Source organism: Trematomus bernacchii, unplaced genomic scaffold (genome assembly GCF_902827165.1).
Source record: "Trematomus bernacchii unplaced genomic scaffold, fTreBer1.1, whole genome shotgun sequence".
NCBI classification, from domain to species: Eukaryota; Metazoa; Chordata; class Actinopteri; order Perciformes; family Nototheniidae; genus Trematomus; species Trematomus bernacchii.
The window spans coordinates 20375776-20397606 of record NW_022987720.1 but is presented as its reverse complement, the minus strand read 5'-3'; the positions used below and the strand labels follow the sequence as shown (position 1 = coordinate 20397606).

Below are 21831 nucleotides of genomic sequence, written 5' to 3'. Positions count from 1 at the left end.
AAAACGATAAAAACGCTGCTGAGGGTTACCTGTTCCACTCTGAGCCTGTTTTTCAGGTCTCAGGCTCGAAAATGACATTCCCAGAACAAATGACCATATCTTCCCTTCTAAAAGGGTTAAATTAATAATCTTTTCTCAAAGTAATGATAAACCTGTGAGTTGGATGTAGAAGTGTCAGAATCAATATAAATGTTTTTTATTTTAAAGAAAATTCAGATTTTACATAGTAAAAAACTGTAAATTATAGTGTCCGTCCAAAAATTATTTTTTACAGATAGTGAAAACTACCCTTGGATGATGGGTTAGTAGACTAAAAGCTTTAGGAATCCAAAGTACAACATATAATAAGTACCCTGTATCAAGATTGATGCAAAACAAGTGAAATTTGACCTTTTTAGAGAGATTTAGCCAAAAACTGGGCCATCTGGGGTCATTTGGGTGGATTTGACCTATCTCTGGCCCCCCTTGCTCGATCTGGTTGGTTGACATACCCTTGTGACCGTTAGAGCCAATAGAATCGAAGGAGGATACTTACATAGACACACATTGTAAAGAAAAAATGTTGCCGCTTCGCGTGTGGAAAGCGAAACTAAACTGGAGGAATGTCTCCTTCTGGAGTTTGGAAACTAAAACGCAGTTGTATTGCTTATGGATTATCAGAAATAATTTCAAAGAAGGCACAGACACATAGGATGAACCTATGGATTAACTGCAGCATCGTTTTTTTATCGTTTTAATGCCATTGAAGACCACTTTTGACCAAGGTAAGATATATTTACGTGTTTAGCTTCTTAGCTCCACATGTGATGATGTACGCTTTCGTTGATAGCGTCGCGAATGTTTATCACTGAGTGTTGAGGTGGGCACCGTTAGATTCAGTGTCTCCAGGACACCAAAAAATAGTGTTTGGTTGTGCATCTAGGATAAGTAATAAGGGAGTTCTGAGTGAGTTTATGTGTCTTTGTCGGTCCCGTTTTTTCGATCGAGGCTAATTCAGAGGCTGAGTGCTAGCATTGTGGGGTTTTTTTGAAAAAAAAAATTAAAAAGATCAGTTAGCTGAGTTTCTTCCCGTTACATGGATATAACACATTCATAGTTTTATTCAATATTAAGATTCCTTAGACGTTGTTTCCTGCAAATGACGCGTTTATCCGCCCGGTACCGGGGGGAAGGCGTGAAACAGGTTAATCCATAGGTTATACCAATGTGTCTGTCACTTTGAAAAAATTATTTATAATCCATAATTCCATTTTTATGTAAAGATCGGAGAATAAAAGTTAGCTGCTAATGGTAGCCACCAGAGTTATCGCAGCTTCCGGTTTTGGCTGCGCGTCACTCTCACTCCTTATTTGGTAACGTGTGTGTATGTGGGAGTTCCCCTCGATTCCATTGGCTCTAGCGGTTAAAAAGAGATGTCAATCACCAAAATCGACCAAGGGGGGCCAGAGATATGGAAAATCCACCCAAATGACCCCAGAAGTGTTTTTTTTTTGCTAAATCTCTCTAAAAAGGTCAAATTTCACTTGTTTTGCATCAATCTTGATACAGGGTACTTATTATATGTTGTAGTTTTGATTCCTAAAGCTTTTAGTCTACCATCCCATCATTCAAGGGTGGTTTTCACTATAAGTAATTTCTTTTTTTGGACGGACACAATAATTTAAATATTTTTACTGTGTTCAATCTGAATTGACTTTAAAATAAAAACATCTATATTGATTCTGACACTTCTACATCCAACTCACAGATGTAACCTTGCTTTGAGAACAAATATTATTAATTTAACCCTTTTAGAAGGGAAGATATGGTCATTTGTTCTGGGAATGTCATTTTCGAGCCTGAGACCTGAAAAACAGGCTCAGGGCTTAAGGGAACACAGCATCTCCTTCTCCACACGGCTAAGCAGCCAATAATAGCTGAAACAGAGCAATATTTGGCAATTTGTTTGGCTTTTCTCTTTGACATTCCAACAATTCTCAGACCAATCATGGTGCATTTATATACATGGCCAAGACTTCCGAATATGAGTATGCTATATCTACACTTGTACCCAAAGCATGGTTATCACATCGAGCAGTGGTTGGTATTTGATATACTTGTCCTGGAAAGCCTGGTCCATGTACAGGTCAAAGGCACAGCCTACTTCTAATATTAGATCCTCCCTGTTGTTGGTGTCAACAAAAACAACATCAGGTGTATTTGGGATGTTAGCAAAGACATCATTGGTAAAACCAAACCATTCTGGTAGCACTCTAGTGTGCTTGTACATTGCTGCGCTATTGTAAGATGTTTCACACACACACACACACACACACACACACACACACACACACACACACACACACACACACACACACACACACACACACACACACACACACACACACACACACACACACACACACACACACAGACACACACCCACACCTTCCAGACAAAACAATTTACTCTAAGTTACGGGAACCTCTCACTTTCTTGCGCTGTATGATACAATGTATCATACCTTCTCACAGGTGCGAGCTCTGTCCCCCTCGAGAAAGAAAAACCTCTCACTTTCTCGCTGTAATGGCCCTCCATTACTGTCTCTCATGCAGTTATATTTGTGCCTTGCTCACATTTGACTCATTGACACAATGAGTAGGCGACCGATTAGGCGATTTTCTGTCAGAGAGGCTCTGGACAAATGTTTTGAACCAGATGAAGAGGAGATTGAACCAGACATAGAGGACGATGTCTCAGAAATGGAAGACAACAGCGATCCAGACTATGAGCCTGACCAACAGTCAACATACCAGGAAGAGGCCCCTGAGGGAGAGGCCCCTGAGGGAGAGAAGCCCTGAATATTTATTTTTCTCTAAATGTTCATTGAGGAAAACAGTATCAGTGTCTTATTTTATATTCATCACAGTGTATGCAGTGAATGCTGAACTTGATGGGCCCACCGGTGGGTCCGGACCATATACTGTAGTTGAAAGTACACAATGAAACACTGACTTGCTTGTATCAAATCAATACATCCCATACATCATTGGAACGGGTAGAATCTCAGCTACAACACCAACTAAAGCATTTCCATCTCCAGTAAACAAAGTCTACATGGCAAGCATTTGTATAATATACAATGTACAGTAAGCACTATCTTTGAACTTACTGCACAATTATAACATGAAATTCACCCCTGGTGTCATTCTGTCTGTCACCCCTTGATCCTACTTGCTTTGACTGTTCAAACGAGATGTCAACCATCAAAATTGGATAAGGGGTTCCAGAGATATGACTGTGCAAAACACACCGGTACATTTTGACCGAAAATAGTATGGGAAGGGGGGTATGACCTAACGCAAGAGAAGGGTTAAAAATATGAAAGAATACTCATTATGTAATAACATTTTCCTTGAAGTATTATACTATTATATATATGGATTAATTCTAATATTGAATTCATGTGTATATTTTGTTCCAATGCTAGTGAAACACAAGTAGGCTATAAAGATGCATACAATGGAAATATTCAATTGAAACTTCTGTACTTTTACTTGAGTTTAAATATGAATGACATTTGTACGGTTTTAAGCGATAACCATACAATGACAATGATAAAAAAATCTAAATGTAACGTAAAAAATTATCAAGTATAGTGTTATAATCAAAAAGTCTTCCATATAAAATTGTACTTCAGTATAAAATAAATGGTTATGTTAAGTTAAGTTGTGGAAGTTATATTATTATAAACTATGTTTGTGGGATGACTACTGTACGAACAGTTTTTCTTTAGATGAGAAAATGATTAGGCTATACTGGAAATCTTTGCTGTGACCACACTGTACAATGCATCTGAAACACACCTTAATGATGATCTCAAGCAGCAGAAGATTATGTGCCTGACAGCAGTGAACTGGACTTTGCTTTTCTTTTATGGCTCTGATCTGCTGATTCGTTGACGCCCAGTGAGCACTTTGTTTGCTCTGTGTGTGCAGTTCAGTCAGTGTGTGCATCTGACAGGAGAGTGGGGGGAAAAGTGAAAAAAGAGACGTTTCTGTTCTTGTGAAGAGATGTCTAGGTACCACAAAGCAGCGATTGATGGATACTTGGACCTCTTGAAGGAGGCCACGAGGAAGGACTTGAACTCTGCGGATGAGGATGGCATGACTCCCACTTTACTGGCTGCTTTCCACGGACATGTCGATGTTCTTCAGCTCATATGCAGCCGAGAGTAAGCATGATGCACTCCTCTCTATCATCTAGGCGTAATCTTGCATATATAGCCAGCTTAATCTCATTTATGGTTAATGAAAAGGCTTGGTAAATTGGCTGAATTGTTACATTTTTAGAAAACCATACATTTTAAAGCAATTTCTGCAGAAATTCTTGATGTATTATGCACATCATAACTAAACTAAGATACAGTCAATGTTCAGTGAGCACATTGTAGCATGTTGTCCAATAAACTTACAATAATGTGTAATTGTATACAGCTAATCAGTTATTTAGGACTTCATCTATGTTTTTTCTTCATGTGTTGGTTTTAAACATGTCTCTGAAGACAATATAACAAGCTAAAACTTAATTCCACTCCCATGAGCTGAGCCAAATGTTTAATCAACCAAAAACCTCCTGTGAAACAAAAGAGCCCTTTATCTGTAACCACAACCCCCACCGAATCATTTGTTCAACATAACAAAACAGAGGCTTCAATCTAGAACAGCATTCTTACTGAAACAAATATGATTCTGGGATAGCCTATTCAGTAGGGCGTAACACGCACCTCACCCTGCTACGTGGAAAGAAATACTTAAAGCTTTTCTACTTTGGTCATTGGTTTTTATGACACTGTATTGCAGGAATACAGCAATAAAGACTTTTATGGCTGTGACAATGAGGCGCAGCGCAAGAGGACTTTAAGTCTTAATAGTTTACCAATTCACTTAGCTGTGTTTGGTATTATGAAGTTATATGTCATCAGTTTTTGTTTTGTTTGTTTACAACCTTAAATGTAAAGGGTTAGGAAATTCATATTTGCTCTCTTGCTAAGAGTCAGATTAGAAGATTGTCTGACACCTGTAGCTGGAGCTTCTTAGCTAACTTAGCTTAGTGTCCGAAGACTGTAAAAAGATTTTTTAAAAGCTAGCCTTGCTCTGTCCAAAATCTACTTACCAGCTCCTCTAAATGTCACTGATATCCTATGTATATCTCTTTCTAGTCCAACCCATATAAGAGTTGCAGATCATTAGCCTACTTTAAAATACATATGTTTTTGTTTCAAACAGAGGAGACCCCAACAAGAGTGACATCTGGGGAAATACACCTCTGCACCACGCTGCTGCTAATGGCCACATGCACATCCTTAGCTTTCTCGTCAACTTCGGTGTTAACCTTTTTGCACTGGACAATGAATCCCACACAGCTATGGACGTTGCTGCTTCTCGCGACCGCATGGACTGCGTGCGCTTCCTAGATGCTGCTTCATCGCAGCAGACCAACCAAAATCCAAAGAAGGTGGCCAATCTAAAGAAAGAGGCCATCAAAGAAGCAGAGAAACGTATAAAACTCTGCGAGAAGGTGAAGAAGAAACACCAGAGCAAGATGGATAAAATGCAACATAGAGCGGATAATACTGGATCTGTCTCAGAGGCCAGCATGGCATCAGCGTTCTCAGAGGGTGGCACCATGTCCGGCATCAACGAGCAGTTCTCCAAGCTGATTGCTGCGGATAAATCCGGGTCCCTCACAGCCAGGGTTAAAGGCACGCTCCAGAAGAAGCTCAATAAAAAAGATAAAGGCACGCTGCAGAGAACAGGAGGGGATGGGAACGTCATTTTCCTGAAACAGGATAGTGCAGCAACTGATCAGCCAGAGTTTCTGGATGTCTTCAACGAGCAGGATGAGAGCATGCTAGACAAGGAAGGCTTTGACGACTATGACGATGAACCAGGCGAAATCAAACAGTCCATCTTCAACCGGCCTGGCCTTGGAGGTCTGATTTTCATGAAGAAGATGGGACTTGATTCAGAAGACACCCCCAGTGGGAACAATGAAAGTTTGGGCTACCTTGTTCAGAACGAGATGTTTGATGCAGAGGAAGATGCTGCTGGCTTTGATGGAATTGATGCTGATCTGCCCTGGGATCAGGAAGACCTGGGACTGGATGATAATGAAGATGAGGAGACTTCTCCTTTGGATGGATTCTTGTCTGCCATCTCTTTGCCAGAGTTTGCCCCTGCATTCAGCAGAGAGCACCTAGACCTGGAGGCGCTGATGCTTTGCTCTGATGAAGATCTGAAAGGCATCCGCATCCAGCTGGGTCCCAGGAAGAAGATCCTGGAAGCTGTTGCTTGCAGAAAGAAAGCACTGGAGAGTCCAGGCACCATGACAGACAGCTGCTTGTAATCTCAAACAACACGTGAACAGTAAATTATAACCCTATTTAAGGTTTAAAGAGTGTTTTTTTGTAAATAGAGGCAAAAGTTTGATTTTCCAAATACAAGAAAATGTTTTCCTCGAAACTGAATTGTACTGTACTTAGATACAATATCAAGAAAAGCATTGATAAATCTAGTTGAGAAAGACAAGAAAATTGTAATAAAAATCCACAGATGTTTCTCGTGAATCGTTTATTTCCACAAATGACAATCGTTGGACGATGTGCTGTTTTATGTTGTTTTTACTTTTGACTTGATAATATAATTGTCAAATAAATCAAATATAATAAACAATGTCTCCAACAGTTCCCCCAAGGGCCCCAACCGATAGGGGACTCTATGGCGCTATTGAGACCCCCGACGCCAAGATAAAAAGCTATATTATAGCAACCGGTCTATGTAGGCCTACCGGCCCATTCCCCAGAGACAAACATCAAGGAAACAGGTTTAATCCTCTTCTTAGTTCGCTGTGTCGTTGTCAGGCTGTGGTAGTCTGAGGCCAGGGCAGGCTGTTGTTGATAGCCTATACATGTGGCGCTTCTGAGTGGTTGTGTATGTCCGTGCGTGTGTGAGCGCATCAGCGTGCGCTTATGTTTGGGGCGATGGGGGCCCCAAAATAATATTTGCTCCGGGGCCAATCACAACCTTGTTACGCCACTGGTTATGACAGTATATTGTGGCCAAAAGAGCATAACTGCAAGTGAACAAAATACAAATAAAGAAAATAATAGACTAATTTTAAAGTTTGCGTATAGAGCCTAAATAATTGGGCTGACCAGGCTTTGATCTTATTGTTCTAAAGTTCAAATGCCCCAACCTGATAACTTGAGAAGTTAACCAGAGATGTAACAGGAAGTCAATGATCCAGGGAACTATTTTTTGAAAAAAAAGATCTGATGAACCCACTTAACAACCTGCAACCAAATAGCAAGTGAACACAGTATGTTGGGTAAACAATATAGTTATTGGACTCTAAATAATTCCTTGCATTGTTCCATGTGTGCTTGATGTATAAACAACTAATATAAGGTAAAGCAAAATGCATAATTAATAAAAAAAAAAAGAAGAACATTCATGAGTGACAGTATGTTATTAATTATTACATGGTTTCGGACTACATAACTGTTTGACAGTTTGTATTACTTATTTTGTGTTTATTAGTTTCGGTGTCCTATTCTTTAAACATGCTGCATGTATAGAGGCATATGTGGAATCTACTACAAGTCTGGATAATAAAAAAGGTTTTGAATAATTTAATGTTTTCATTTATACACTCAGTTTTGATATTATGACTAGTTTTACACAATGTAAGATGATCCTTCTAGTCTTAAAGTAACGTATTGCATATGCATTAAAGACTTTGGTTATCATTGCAAACATTACACTTTTTTCTCAGCTTGGGAATTTACACAAAGCCGGATGTACTTGGGGGTGATTGCTCTTGAGCTGTGGGCGGGACTTCCGGTGAGAGGCTTTAAAGCCCTGTCGTTACCGTTTGACGGTAAACTGTGACTGCAGAGGGTGGGCTCGTACTGTTGTGGTCACGATCGTGTCTAACAGGTATTATGTTTTACAACTGCTGAATGCTTTACAGCCCCTGCCTGTGCCTTGTATGTATTCTGCTGAAACGAAGGATAGCATATCACTAGAGATAGATATCGGCTGCTATGATTCGCTAAACCTAATTAGTCCGCTAACTAACAGGTAATCTCAGGTCCTCTCTCCGTCGTGTTGCTTCTCCTGCGACTTTTACACATGGCAATTTTGAACAGCAACTGACTTACTGAAAATAAGTGATGACCAGCTAATCTTTAAACTGTCGGTTTTATCTAACACGTGAATTGACAGTCAAGGTTTTCCAACTGTGCCGTCTGTTTGTCTCTCCACTACAAAGTGAGAAATGGCTGAAATAATCGCCGTCCACGCCGTGTTGCCCTCGCCGTCCACTATAAACGTCACCTTCCCGATCCAGGAGGACACAGCTGCAGCCGCCCCCCCGGCCTCGGTGAGCAGCGAGGAGGACTACCTGTTTGTGGAGGCCAGGCACCCCAACACCGTCCTGCAGGGCCTCAACAGCCTGAGGCTCAACAACGCCTTTTGTGATGTGACCCTGTGCTGCGGAGGCAAGGAGTTCCCCTGCCATCGCATTGTGCTGGCCTCCTTTAGCTCTTACTTCCAGGTAAACACAGCTCTCCGTCACCACAGTCATGGCAGTGACACACTCAATCAATCACTCCATCAAGCACTCCATTTCTGTTAAAGTGAAGATACCCAATACACTTGACAATTACGAAGATTGCATGGAATGTGATGCATCATACAGCAAGCATAAAAGTAAACAAAAAAAATGCAATGTCAATGGGATAGATCGGATTCTTTGAAGTGTAGTTGGATGAGGTCCTTAAAGGTTCTTATGTGAGTAGATGGACAAGCAGACACGAGTACCAGCACATAAGTACTACAAAATAACAGTGTAGTGCTGTGGACAAAAAAGCACACAAAGTTTATGTATTATACTTTAAATATTTTCACAGCTCTACCTTGCTGTCAGACAGCCCTTTCCGACAGGGATCTGAAGCAACTGAAGGAATGACCAGCATCAAGAGAGTGACAGTTTACAGTATGGCTTTATTAGCCCAGATGGGAGTAGACCATGCATGGCCTTGTAGCATGGCCTTGTAACCACTACGGATAGGCCAAAATGTTATATGGTAAAACGTTCTAGTTTGTCACGTTTCTAGCTTCATAATGTTGGACTGCTGAAACTGAACAGTTCTAGTATCAGAATTGGACAGACCAGTAGGGATGGGTATCGTTTGAAATTTATCGATTCCGATTCCGGTTCTTATCGATTCCCCGTTTCGATTCCAAAATTGTAAAAGAAAGAGGTCAAACATTTAGATAACAAAAATATCTTTATTCTTTTAAGCTTTAACTGACATTTTTATAAATAAAAAATATACATGCAATACAAATGTATTGCACAACAGCTGTGCTTTATTTTAACTGAGCTATGCCTGTGGCAAGCTATTAACAGGCATTACACTGTGCCTTGTCTTTTTCTTTTTGAGTGTAGTGGAGCCTCACTTTAGAGCGTTTACCGCGATCCATCTTTGGTGTTATGAAGTGACTCACTGAGCTTGTGAACTGTCTACGGGAGGGCGGGGGGAGCCTCGCTGTGGGGCAACTGTGGACCTCTGTCGCCTGTCAGAGCAACTTACATGATGCCGTTTAAAAAGATTAAGGGCGGTGCCGGCCGTCAACGGCCCGCTGACGACCGGCCGTTCTGTGATTCTCCAGAACACACAGATGGCCAGTCCGCCCTTACCCTGTATTCCACCGGGTCACCGCGGCGCAGACGGACCCGGTGGAATACAGGGTCTACCGTGTTTAGGAACCGTTAAGCAGAACCGAAATTGGGTATTTTGTATGGGTACCCGGTACCCGGCATTTTCTTATCGGTTCTCATCTGGAACCGAGTTTCGGTTCCCAACCCTACAGACCAAAGAAAAGGACATTACAATGATCAAGCCTGGAAGATATAAATGCATGGATTACGGTTTCAGCACATTACAATGATTCAATACATCTAACTTTGGCAATATTAGTCTAAAAAAACATTCAATGTTAACAGTCAAGTTCTCACAATGTCCCACATTTCTTTGGACCAACAACTCAAGGAGTCCAGATGTTCATACGCTACAAATTCATGTTAACAGTTTGGAATTTTGGGTGTTTCCTCCTTCATCTCTCCAGGCAATGTTTTCCACTGACCTGATAGAGTCCAAACAGGAACGGGTTGCCATTAATGGAGTTGAGCCTCAGATGATTGGCATGCTGGTGAGCTACGCCTACACCTCAGAGGTCTACATTTCTAAAGCAAATGTGCAGGTAAAGTATCAGCCATTCTTTCTTCTTCACTGGCACCCTTCCTCTAAAGAATCTCTGCTGAAAAACAACATTTGTTCCAGGCTCTGCTGGCAGCAGCCAACCTGTTGGACGTGATGGCCGTTCGAGAGGCCTGTTGTCGCTTTATGGAGCGTCAGATGGACGAGATGAACTGTGTGGGGATTCACTGCTTCGCTGAGGCCCATTCTTGTAAGGTGTTGGAAAAACGCAGCATGGAGTACATTCATGAGCAATTCAGCAGCGTTTCTCAGCAGGTGAGAAACGCTGATCAAACCTTTTCATTCTACATGCTGATACCTGGGGCTTGGGTATCTGCTGTGTTTAGTTAATACGCATGTATGGAAGTGAATGGGAGCATTCTTTAACATGGAAGGCAACATCAGGTTTGAACTAAACATTGCTTTCAAAACTTTAAAAAACAAAATGTAACAAATAAATGTATAGTTCTAACTTTACTGAATAGTTTTTCACTTAAGTCAAAGTCAACTTTAATGTCAATCTTCCAGTTTGTGTGTACAGGTGGGGAGATCAAAATGACGTTTCCAACAATCCCAAATACAAAAATACAATTATACAATACACAGATATGTATACAAATATGGATAAAATATGTATATCCTATATACACAATCAACACATTGCACACATTAAGATAAAAAACACAACAATCAATATATACAAAATAACAGTCACTTCAATTTCAATATCAATATCTTTGGGAATGTACATTAGTGCAAGGTTGTCCATAGAATGTGCATTTATTGCAAGATTGTCCATAGCAGCGTAAAAAGAAAAAGTGTCTGGTGCTGGATTTTGAGTGTGCGTGGGGAGTTATAGTCCAGTGGGGGCAGGGGGAGAGGGCAGGGGAGGGAGGGGAGAGAGCCTATTAAATTGAGCACCAGCAACTATGTAAAAAATCCTGAACTGGAATTCAAATACATGTATAAAACTGCATACAATTGCTGTGTGCTTATTACACATTACATGCTTATTTAGTGGGAATGCTGTTAACAGCATTCCAACTATCTGTTCTTCGACGCACGAAATTATTCCGCCGGAATTTTGCACCTCTTCTCCTCCCGCATTGAACATCGCAGAAACTCCGTTCAAACATCAAAACGTTCAGCTCGGTCGGGAATCGATGGCTATTACTTTTTTCATTCATAACTTTCATAATTCCAGAGATATAGCCCATAATTCATCACATTTGTAACATTTTAACTTTAACATTGCGCAGCTCGTTAAGGCAGAGTGCGTGATGTCAGAGTTAGAGTGGAGGACAGTTTGAAATTTGCCTTCATATTTTTTTTTTAAACTGCCATAATTCCCAAACCCTACATTCCTGAGACATAATTTTTCATGACAAACGTAGGAAAACATCTCGTAGCTTGAAAAATGACAAATAATTAGGCAAAAATAATTAAACAAAATGCCTCTTGAGGGCATGAAGTGACAAAAACTTTCAACATGCCTCCATTAAAGCCCATTGTAATTTCAGGCTGATATTTCCTCACTGTAGCAGCCGCACACCTTTTAGTTAAACTGCCAAAAAGGCCGTGTTTGAGCTAACGACGTGGTCACTGGAGTTTAACAGACTGTCTGAGCCTATTCTTTTCTGTCTGATGGAGACTTCATACTGACTTCAACATGTTCCACCTATTTTATACATTATTGGTGACACACAGCTGTCGTCGTTAGCTCAAATATAAACACCTGTGTCATGGAACACGATGATGTCTCATTGACAGGTTTGGTAACGATGCAGCCATCAACGCATCTAAGCGTATTATGGGGTGTCATCAAATGCCGTTGCCATGGCAACACAATGCTCGCCTTGAAACACGGTTTTCTCATAACTTCAGTGAAAATACTCCAAACAGCCCAAAACTTCACAGGTTTGGTAATGATGCAGCCATCAACGCATCTAAGCGTATTATGGGGTGTCATCAAATGCCGTTGCCATGGTGACAGACCACTCGCCATGAAACACGATGTCGCTGTAAGTCCAATGGACACGGTCCGATCGTCCCCCAAACTTTGCTTGTATATCACCGGTCCAGCCCTCAACAGCTCTACGTCAATTATGGGGTTTCATCATATGCCGTTTCCATGGAAACGCATCCCTCGCCATAAAACATGATGTCGCTATAACTCCTATGAAAATGTTCAAAAAGTGCTCAAACTTCACATGTGTGCTCACAGTCCAGCCGTGAAGACATATACGGGGTATGCCGTTGCCATGGCAACACAATGCTCACCATGAAACACGGTTTTCTCATAACTTCAGTGAAAATGCTCCAAACGGCCCATAACTTCACAGGTTTGGTAACGATGCAGCCATCAACGCATCTAAGCGTATTATGGGATGTCATCAAATGCCGTTGGCATGGCGACAGATCAATCGCCATCAAGTTAGTTCAAAAGTTTGCAGTTCAAATATTCTGCTGCTTTTCCAAGCCTTTTTACTTTATTTTCTTCTCATCACACATTCAAGCCCCCAGTGTTCATGTATCATTTCAATCTAAATTCTTCACTTTCTTCTTACACATTACATTTCAGCATAGCAATTCAGAGTCAGCTTTTCAGCATAAAGCATTCCCACTAGCAATTTCTTCAGGAATTGCATTCTCTAGTTGGGAATTTGATATTCTTTAGGTTTTGCATTGATGGGCAGGCTTAACAAGCAATCAAGAGGCAAAGTTACAGACTAAGAAATCGCGAGGGACATTTCTTCACTAATTGTATAGATAACAAGTTTACATGATTTAATGGAGAAAATGATTGTTAGTTAAATCCCATTGATATTTTGTCCTAATACAAAACGGGTTAAGATTTATTTTTTTGACAGTTTCATGTCTAATTTTCTTCCCACTAGGAGGAGTTCCTGTCTCTGTGTGTGGACAAACTGACAGAAATCATCGCCAGTGATTATCTCAATGTGCCTAAAGAGGAGCTGGTGTTTGAGGCCGCCATGTCCTGGTTGAACAAATGTGCCACTCGAAAACAGAGCTTTGAAAAGGTCAGTTTACACAACCTCCGATAGAGGAATGCCTGTATAATGTTTTATTGTTCATGTATACATTTGAAGTATAGTATCGAGCAGTAGACATCTCTTTATATGGCGAGTCACAGTGCTGAGCTGCTGTTAGTCTTTAAGACATTCATAAATGAAGGATGACATGCCACCTCTGGAGAACGCTGTCTGTTGTCATTGTTGCCTTCTTTTCCTTTGAGGTATTTTGCACTCTTGTTTTACCATGCTGGAGATGAAGACAGATATACTTAATCATTTCCGAACATTACATTCTACGGAAGGTCGAAAGACATTCTAGAGATACTGTAGCATACTGAAGCTATCAGGGAAACCATCAAAGGAAACCTGTGATGAGTGTTCAAACTGAGCTATGTCTCTAAAAGTATAAATTAAACTGGTCGTGCTATCATGAGGGGTTATGTACTGTACTAGACTAATCATTTTCTAACATCTTATCCGGTGAGTGTGCTTAGCTAAAGAGTTCCTGGCTTCATTTTTAGCATTTTTAACTCCTGTGACTTTCCAACCAGCAGTGATAACTGTCACAGTGGCAGTTCCTTAGAGTTCTCTTTTTCTAATCCTTCCTCAAAGGTCCTTGAACACATCCGCCTGTCTCTCATCAGCCCGTACTACCTCCACGATGTGATCGAGTCTCTGGATGTGGTGAAGGAGAACCAGGCCTGCCAGAAGCTCATCTCCGAGGCCAAGGACTACCTGCTGCTGAAGGACCGCCGCGGAGAGCTCTACTGTCCCCGAGCGAGGCCGCGCAGGTCCACAGGTCCACACGTTCACTTTCTATAGCTATTCTTGAAAAAATATCACATAAGTGACTGTGACATACTTTGAATCTTATCGACTCATCTGCAATTCCAGAAAATGGTCCAGCACGGCCTCACTAAACAAGCTATTCTTTTAGGGGGTTTTCAAGCGATTGTGGGATTACTATGGGATATTTGACAGCTTTTGCATCTGGTTTCAGCAATTCTCTCTGTTAGGTGCTCACAAACTTCTAGATCTGACACGATTAGTGGATTGATCGATCAGTCAATCAAGGTTTATCAGCAACTATTGTAATCATTGATTTAATAAAGTCATGTTTTGAGCAAAAATGCCACAAATTCATAGGTTCCAGCTTCTCAAAAGTAAATATTTGCTGGATTTAATTAAACCAAATATGTTTGGGTTTGGCGGCATCATAATGGGCAAAAAACAAACATTTAGAGCTGTCAATTTGCACTGAAATTGTAGAAATTGTGAGGCAGTCTATGGACCAAAAAAGAATCGACCAAACGGATTAAGATACTGTATGATTTAAAATAATCCCAACAACAGTCACAGCCCTGTATACGACCATATTGTATCCTACAGGGATTAGATGAATATCTATCCAAAGGCAAGCGTGCCTCGGCTCACGTCTCTCTGTTCTTCTACTACTGTTACCACGGCAACAGGGACAGCTGAAGTGATAGTGACAGTTGGCGGGGAGGACGACAAGGTGGTGCTGCGCAGCGTGGAGAGCTTCGATCCTCTGACCAATCAGTGGAAGAATCTGGCCTGCCTGCCCTTCGCTGTGAGCAAACACGGGCTGGTCGTGTCCGGTGAGATCAATTTAAAACTCCATATTGTGTCCCCCTCTCTCTGAAATGAGCAGCAGCTAAGTGACACGTCTTTTTCCTCCGCTCCTCCTCTGCAGACTCCACTCTGTATTTGGCAGGAGGAGAGTTTCCTGACGGCTCAGCCAGCAGGGAGATGTGGCGCTACGACCCCTGCTTCGACTCCTGGATGGAGATGGCTCCCATGAATGTTGCTCGCTCTGAGTTAGGTGAGGCACTCTCACTACAACAACACATAGGACCTGATTAGGCCTTTCAGTGATTTAAACTCATTTATAAGATGTCATAAATCTGTCTGTGTTGGCTAATCATTTTTGATTATAGCCAAGTTTTAGTTGAAAGAGTAGAATAGGGTAACGTTCACATTTGAACTATTAACCAATGGCTCCTTTTGAGGCTCTTTTACTGTCTCTTTATTTAAGAAAATGTCATTTCAGTTCCAAACTTCTAAATACATAACACATCACACAAAGTAAACCCCTTCCCTATCTTCCTCTCGAATCTCACCACTACCTTCAGCCTGTCACTCTGTCACTTGTGTATAACGTGAGAACGCCAGCTTTGCATTTTGTGTACAAGTGTTGTATTGAGTTTGTATGTCGAGTATGAAAAATGTTACCAGACTTGGAACCACTATGGGATGCTGTTACCTAGACTCTCTTACCCCTTTCACACCAACGCAACTCCGATTCAAGCTCCGTGCTAGAGCTTTTCAGGTTCAGAACCGGTACTTCGGTTTAGCTCCGGCTCTTTTCACACCGCTCAGAGCCCGACTGGTGCTGCCGCTGCTGCGTCATGACGTCACAGTTTACGTCGCTGATTTTCTCCCCAACGGAGCTCACCTCACAACAACAACGGGCCGGGGACTGCGTTGCTTTTAATCATACGAAGCCAGATTAAATTAAATAACGACTTCTCCAACCTTATACTTTTCTCCAGAGTGCCGTGGTTCATTGTTTATTAATGTGTTTCAGCGGCATTTACCGACCGCTGCAGTGCTGGCTGCTCTTCCACGAGTGTATTCTCCCGTTAGCTCCGGGTTAGCTCACACGGCTCTAAAGTATTCACTGTCTGACTGTCACACAAGCAGCTGATACATATCCCCAGTTCCCTTTAAGTGAATGTGTGTCAGTCTGAATTGACGCTGTTTGGCATCACAACGCTGTTATGAAAGTTTCTCTGGTATAACATGGGTGATGTTAGCATAGCAACCGAAGCTAAACTGACTACTTGCTAAGCCGTTTTCTCCAGGCACTTTTTACCGGCGTATTTTTCATTATGATTCTACTTGTGATAGTCGGACATGACAACCTGTGCAGCCCATGTATTGATTCCATCCGATAGCTGCTATAATAACAAACAAAACGTCTGCCTGCTCTCCACAATGATCAATAACAGCGAACGGATGGTCAAAGTAAGGTACAAATAAACAGAATCACACGAAGCCTGGTTAGTGTTGCCTGACTTTATAAAGTGTGTTTTTTTTTAACAAGTGTGTGGTTGCGTTCTAGTCACTTTGCTCAGCACTACTGCTTGTTACAACTTTTATTTGCCGTACTCGCCTTAACTGTTAGCTCAGGTTAATCTCGCCCCCCTCCGACGTAAGCGTGACGTATGCGGTTCTTGCTTCTAGACGGACAACTTTTTGGTGCTCGAAACGAACCGGATTCCGGAGTTTAGAGGCTGCTCTGCTGCGGTGTGAACAGGAAAACCCGGTGCTTTTCAAGCACCAGCACCGAACCGGCCCCGAAACACCGTTGGTGTGAATGGGGTATCTGTGTATGGAACAATCTACACCTCTTTCTCTTTTCCTCTGCCAGCACATTAAACACTACACTGAGGTGCGGCATGGCTGCAGATCATATACTCTGCCTCCGAGGCACTAAAAGTTGGCCCCATTTGAATAGATATGCAACACAGTCGATGGAGTTCAGAACCCAACCCTAAAAGATAAGAATTGTTTTTTACCGTGTAGAAACAGACTACATGCATACGTTTTGTTTCCGCCGCTGAGCCAGGACACATCGAAGCTCTTAGCTCAGTTAACTCTAACATGTGGGGGTAAATATCTGTCATGTTTAGATAAAACGTGATTACTGATTTGGTTAATCTTGCCCTCAGGCCTGGTGATGCTGGATGGCTTTGTGTATGCAGTGGGGGGGTGGGAGGGGGGGTCCCGCCTGGACTCTGTGGAGTGCTACAACCCTCACACCAACTCCTGGCAGTTCACAGAGTCGGTGAAGATGGCCGTCACAAGCCCCGCTGTGGTGGCCCTGGACGGACTGCTCTACGTTACTGGTAGGAAACACAGGCTACACATGTGAACGTTTTTCCTGAGGTTGTGCTTTTTGACAAAAATATTTGCAGTTTTACCACTTATTATGCTTGTGTCAACCTGTCCTGGTAGGTGGAGCCGTTCTAGAGGATGGTGACGGCACAGACCTCGCTCAGGTGTACAACCCTAAACGCTCGATGTGGACCGAGGTTGCCCCCATGCAGATCGCCCGCTCCGGTTCAGCTGCTTGCACACTCAAAGGAAAGATTTATGTTATAGGTATGTAACACATTTTACAGCAGCTATTCCCCACCATTGTGCCTCAGAGCATTATTTAGTGAGAGTGCAACATTTAATACAAAATAAAATGTTGATAAAATACATTATATTTAGATAATTTATTTAAATCATTACTGCTGACAGTGGCAAGACATTTTCAGCCCAGATAACTTTTCTCTTTTTTGTCAGGTTACATATTTTTGTTTGGCTGAAACAATTAAACAATCAGAAATGGGCACTAATTTACAAAAGTTACAATCTTCTTTTATAGCACCCGACAACAACACAGCAAGACCTTTTATATACATTGAAATCAAACAAGATCATGACGATCTCTTGTTTATTCTCACAGGAGGATGGCACGCGTCAACAGAGAACACAGATAAGGTGGAGTGTTACAATCCAAAGACCAACAAGTGGACCATGTGCGCCCCCATGAAAGAACGACGGTACCGGCCCGGGGCGGCAGTGGTGGATGGAAAGATCTACGTCCTGGGAGGAGAAGAGGGCTGGGACAGGTGAGGGGCTCATCTGGAACATTTTGAAAAGTTGCTTGTCAATGTAATGTCATCTGATCCCAGCAGGAACTTCTGCATGAGTCCAGGATTTGACAATAAATTAGGGCTTAACAATTCATGATAATTGAATGTTATCACCATCACAAGATGGACTAGTGCAATATCCAAATCCGAGGAAGGCAAATATGTGAAAGATTCCATTAATTTGTTTTTTTAAACTCTGTTTTTAAGAAGATCCTCATGAAAAACATTACAGCACGATCATTTAAAATGTTTAAATGAAATAAGAATAATGATACAACATTTTTCTTCCATTATCATGAGGCGTATCGCAATATCAGCCAAAATAATCCCAGTAAGATATTTTTTTCAAGTTTTCAATTGTATTTATGTAAAAAAATGAATGAACTGCTCTTATGCAGTTGGAATGTAAAGAGGAATGTGAAGTGGCTTTTTTTTCTTGCATTAAAACCAAAAGACATTTACTGCCTTCCTACTCCTAATGCTCCTTCCCCTGTACATGCAGATATCACGACACGATCGAGAGGTACTGTGATGAGACGGACGCGTGGGAGATCGTCGGGGAGATGCCCACCAGTCGCAGCTGGCTCAGCTGTGTGTCTCTCCAGCTCAGGAAGGACATCCACATGTGCTGCTTACCCGGGACGCCAAACGACATTTGAGCGACAGTGTCTGAATCTTTCATGGTTGTTCATTGCACCCTCATTAGGGGACAGTGCCCTACAAAGCTCAGAGCTGTGGAGAGCAGCTGACTGAGATGGGATGCCGGGATCTGGCACGGCGCTGATTGAGCTGTTACCGGCGGCAAAGAGTAGTCAGTTTGTGATCGACGTCCGCTTGTGGAATGAGTCACAATTGTGTCCCATTTTTGCCTTGATGACAAAAGACATATGGTACACAGATCTTAAGTTACTGATTGACGATTGAGTCAGCAGTCTGATCTGGCTCTCTGTATGATGTATGTTTACGGTACTGTTTTGATGTTGGAACACCTCAAATCTGTGAAAAGCCAACGTAGTGTATTTTTGTACTGTTATAAATATGTGAAGTATTTATTGGGGTGTGATTAGCTGTGGGAAAGATATTTAAAAAAAAAAATGTAAACATTTCACTCCATCAAAAGATTCTCTATGGGCCAAATAATCTTTCTGTGAATCTTTTTGAAGGTCACCCGTGAAAAAGTTGTCTATACGTGAGCTGTGTTTTTGTAAGTAATGCTTTGTAAGTTCTGAATTATAGTCTTTACTACCTGTAATATGTTGATTCTATTTTTGTAATGTGTGTCATGCATTGTAGTGACTTTTAATGGAGTGGGTTCTAATAAATAGTTTCAATTATTTATGCGAGTGCAATTTGTTTTGTTGCTATTTCAGAAACGGCCTTAAACATAAAACGTTTTGCAAATGTGTATATTTAACCAAAGCCAGTGGAAAATGTCCACTATATAAAGTAAAGAGATATTAGACCAAGCTACGTATTGTTTTTATTTATTGCATTTCATTTTGACTCAATATGAAGCCCTGATATATATATATGAAAGGCTACTTCATAATTTAGCTTTTATTGTTCAAGCTTCACTCACATCATTTAAAATCTCATACTCATTTTTCTTGGCAGTAATGGGATTCCCTCCTAAACTAGACATAATTAGGGAAAATATCTTTATGTATACTATCAATCTATTTATCGACCACAAAACTACGTTTATAATAGTTTTGGTAACTTTGAACCTCCTGCAAAAGTTTATCTTGAAGTCCTCTTTGATCGTCTGCTCGCTGCAGGGGATTCTGGGTAATAAGAGCCCTTTATTTGTAACCACAACCCCCACCGAATCATTTGTTCATAACAAATTGATAAAATGCAACATAGAGCGGATAATACTGGATCTGTATCCAGGCACGCTGCAGAGAACAGGAGGGGATGGGAATGTCATTTTTCCTGAAACAGGATAGTGCAGCAACTGATCAGCCAGAGTTTCTGGATGTCTTCAACGAACAGGATGAGAGCATGCTAGACAAGGAAGGCTTTGACGACTATTATGACGATGAACCAGGCGAAATCAAACAGTCCATCTTCAACCGGCCTGGCCTTGGAGGTCTGATTTTCATGAAGAAGATGGGACTTGATTCAGAAGACATCCCCAGTGGGAACAATGAAAGTTTGGGCTACCTTGTTCAGAACGAGATGTTTGATGCAGAGGAAGATGCTGCTGGCTTTGATGGAATTGATGCTGATCTGCCCTGGGATCAGGAAGACCTGGGACTGGATGATAATGAAGATGAGGAGACTTCTCCTTTGGATGGATTCTTGTCTGCCATCTCTTTGCCAGAGTTTGCCCCTGCATTCAGCAGAGAGCACCTAGACCTGGAGGCGCTGATGCTTTGCTCTGATGAAGATCTGAAAGGCATCCGCATCCAGCTGGGTCCCAGGAAAAAGATCCTGGAAGCTGTTGCTCACAGAAAGAAAGCACTGGAGAGTCCAGGCACCAGGACAGACAGCTGCTTGTAATCTCAAACAACACGTGAACATTAAATTATAATCCTATTTAAGGCTTAAAGAGTGTTTTTTTGTAAATAGAGCCAAAAGTTAGATTTTCCAAATACAAGAAAAATGTTTTCCTCGAAACTGAATTGTACTGTACTTAGATACAATATCAAGAAAAGCATTGATACATCTGGTTGAGAAAGACAAGAAAATTGTAATACAAATCCACAGATGTTTCTCGTGAATCGTTTATTTCCACAAATGACAATCGTTGGACGATGTGCTGTTTTATGTTGTTTTTACTTTTGACTTGAAAATATAATTGTCAAATAAATCAAATATAATAATAAACAATGTCTGCTAATTGGTGATGGGTAAATATATAGATAGATTTGCTTGTGTGTGTCTACTTGTTCCCTGGTTTTGGGAACACAGGTTTGTTCATACAGTCACATTGTGAGGACTCACATTCCATTTTGGACAAAAAGTTGGTCCCAATAAAGTATGTTATGACAGTATATTGTGGCCAAAAGAGCATAACTGCAAGTGAACAAAATACAAACAAATAAAGAAAATAATAGACTAATTTTAAAGTTTGCGTAGAGCTTAAATAATTGGGCTGACCAGGTTTGGATCTTATTGTTCTAAAGTTCAAATGCCACAACCTGAAAACTTGAGAAGTTAACCAGAGATGTAACAGGAAGTCAATGATCCAGGGAACTATTTTTTGAAAAAAAAGATCTGATGAACCCACTGCCTGCCCCTTACCAACCTGCAACCAAATAGCCAGTGAACACAGTATGTTGGTTAAAAAATATGGTTATTTTTTTCAAATTGCCAGAGAGAGGACTTTAAATAATTCCTTGCATGGTTCCATGCGTGCTTGATGTATAAACAACTAATATAAGGTAAAGTAAAAAATGCATAATTAATTAAAGAAAAATAATATGCATGACTTATGATGATCTTTTTTACATGGTTTAGGACTACATAACTGTTTGACAGTTTGTATTACTTATTTTGGGTTTATTAGCTTGGGTTTCCAATTTTTTAATTTCACAAAAAAGTATATACAAATTTGAGGTAACCTTTGTTATGTTGCTTATGTGGAACCCATTACAAGCCCAGAAAATCAAAGAATTAAGTGCTACATTTACTATGTTCAACATGTCATTTATGTCATTTATACACTTAGTTTCAACATTATGACTAGTGTTAGGCAATGTAGGACTATCATTCTAGTCTTAAAGTAACGTATTGCATATAATAGTAAAACAAA

At 41.0% G+C, this 21831-nt stretch overlaps 2 protein-coding genes across 2 annotated transcripts; both read left to right on the top strand.

Moving 5' to 3' along the window:
- The first annotated feature begins 3978 nt into the window (after nucleotides 1-3978).
- Nucleotides 3979-6803, top strand: anks4b (ankyrin repeat and sterile alpha motif domain containing 4B). Its single transcript, XM_034142456.1, has 2 exons — nucleotides 3979-4213; nucleotides 5268-6803. The coding sequence occupies exons 1-2, from the start codon at nucleotides 4053-4055 to the stop codon at nucleotides 6385-6387; spliced, it is 1281 nt and encodes a 426-aa protein (XP_033998347.1). The 5' UTR covers nucleotides 3979-4052; the 3' UTR covers nucleotides 6388-6803.
- Nucleotides 6804-7900: 1097 nt separating this feature from the next.
- LOC117493655 (kelch-like protein 20) lies at nucleotides 7901-19407 on the top strand. The gene is made up of 12 exons (XM_034144309.1): nucleotides 7901-7979; nucleotides 8314-8598; nucleotides 10176-10310; nucleotides 10391-10582; nucleotides 13204-13347; nucleotides 13954-14140; nucleotides 14814-14960; nucleotides 15056-15184; nucleotides 17097-17273; nucleotides 17383-17529; nucleotides 17882-18047; nucleotides 18574-19407. The coding sequence occupies exons 2-12, from the start codon at nucleotides 8320-8322 to the stop codon at nucleotides 18728-18730; spliced, it is 1860 nt and encodes a 619-aa protein (XP_034000200.1). The 5' UTR covers nucleotides 7901-7979; nucleotides 8314-8319; the 3' UTR covers nucleotides 18731-19407.
- Nucleotides 19408-21831: the final 2424 nt, after the last annotated feature.